At 32.7% G+C, this 1,141-nt stretch overlaps 1 protein-coding gene across 1 annotated transcript; it reads right to left on the bottom strand.

The window, feature by feature from the left end:
* Window positions 1-278: 278 nt before the first annotated feature.
* LOC117940808 (agglutinin-like protein ARB_02240) lies at window positions 279-1,100 on the bottom strand (the record flags this gene model as incomplete). The annotated part of the gene is made up of 3 exons (XM_034865953.1): window positions 279-493; window positions 740-877; window positions 1,040-1,100. Coding segments are annotated over 3 exons (414 nt in total), but the record flags the coding sequence as incomplete, so codon positions are not given.
* Between the last annotated feature and the right edge of the window lie 41 nt (window positions 1,101-1,141).

Below are 1,141 nucleotides of genomic sequence, written 5' to 3'. Positions count from 1 at the left end.
AGTGTACTAGTTAGTGTAGTAGTAAGAATACTAGTTAGTGTACTAGTTAGTGTATTAGTTAGTGTACTAGTTAGTGTACTAGTTAGTGTAGTAATAACTGTAGTAGTTAGTGTAGTAGTTAGTGTACTAGTTAGTGTAGTAGTTAGTGTAGTAATAACTGCAGTAGTTAGTGTAGTAGTTAGTGTACTAGTTAGTGTAGTAGTTAGTGTAGTAGTTAGTGTAGTAGTTAGTGTACTAGTTAGTGTAGTAGTCACTGTAGTAGTTAGTGTAGTAGTCACTGTAGTAGTTAGTGTAGTAGTTAGTGTACTAGTTAGTGTAGTAGTCACTGTAGTAGTTAGTGTAGTAGTTAGTGTACTAGTTAGTGTAGTAGTCACTGTAGTAGTTAGTGTAGTAGTTAGAGTACTAGTTAGTGTACTAGTTAGTGTAGTAGTAAGAATACTAGTTAGTGTACTAGTTAGTGTATTAGTTAGTGTACTAGTTAGTGTAGTAATAACTGTAGTAGTTAGTGTAGTAGTTAGTGTAGTAGTTAGTGTAGTAGTTAGTGTAGTAATAACTGTAGTAGTTAGTGTAGTAGTTAGTGTACTAGTTAGTGTAGTAGTTAGTGTAGTAGTTAGTGCAGTAGTTAGTGTACTAGTTAGTGTACTAGTTAGTGTAGTAGTTAGTGTACTAGTTAGTGTACTAGTTAGTGTAGTAATAACTGTAGTAGTTAGTGTAGTAGTTAGTGTAGTAGTTAGTGTACTAGTTAGTGTAGTAGTTAGTGTAGTAGTTAGTGTAGTAATAACTGTAGTAGTTAGTGTAGTAGTTAGTGTACTAGTTAGTGTAGTAGTTAGTGTAGTAGTTAGTGTACTAGTTAGTGTAGTAGTTAGTGTAGTAATAACTGTAGTAGTTAGTGTACTAGTTAGTGTACTAGTTAGTGTACTAGTTAGTGTAGTAATAACTGTACTAGTTAGTGTACTAGTTAGTGTAGTAGTTAGTGTAGTAGTTAGTGTACTAGTTAGTGTACTAGTTAGTGTAGTAGTTAGTGTAGTAGTTAGTGTACTAGTTAGTGTAGTAGTTAGTGTACTAGTTAGTGTACTAGTTAGTGTACTAGTTAGTGTACTAGTTAGTGTAGTAATAACTGTACTAGTTAGTGTAGTAGTTA

Source organism: Etheostoma cragini, unplaced genomic scaffold, assembly GCF_013103735.1.
Source record: "Etheostoma cragini isolate CJK2018 unplaced genomic scaffold, CSU_Ecrag_1.0 ScbMSFa_336, whole genome shotgun sequence".
Taxonomy (NCBI): domain Eukaryota; kingdom Metazoa; phylum Chordata; class Actinopteri; order Perciformes; family Percidae; genus Etheostoma; species Etheostoma cragini.
Note: the sequence above shows the minus strand (reverse complement) of the source record. Positions and strands in the feature narration are given on the sequence as shown.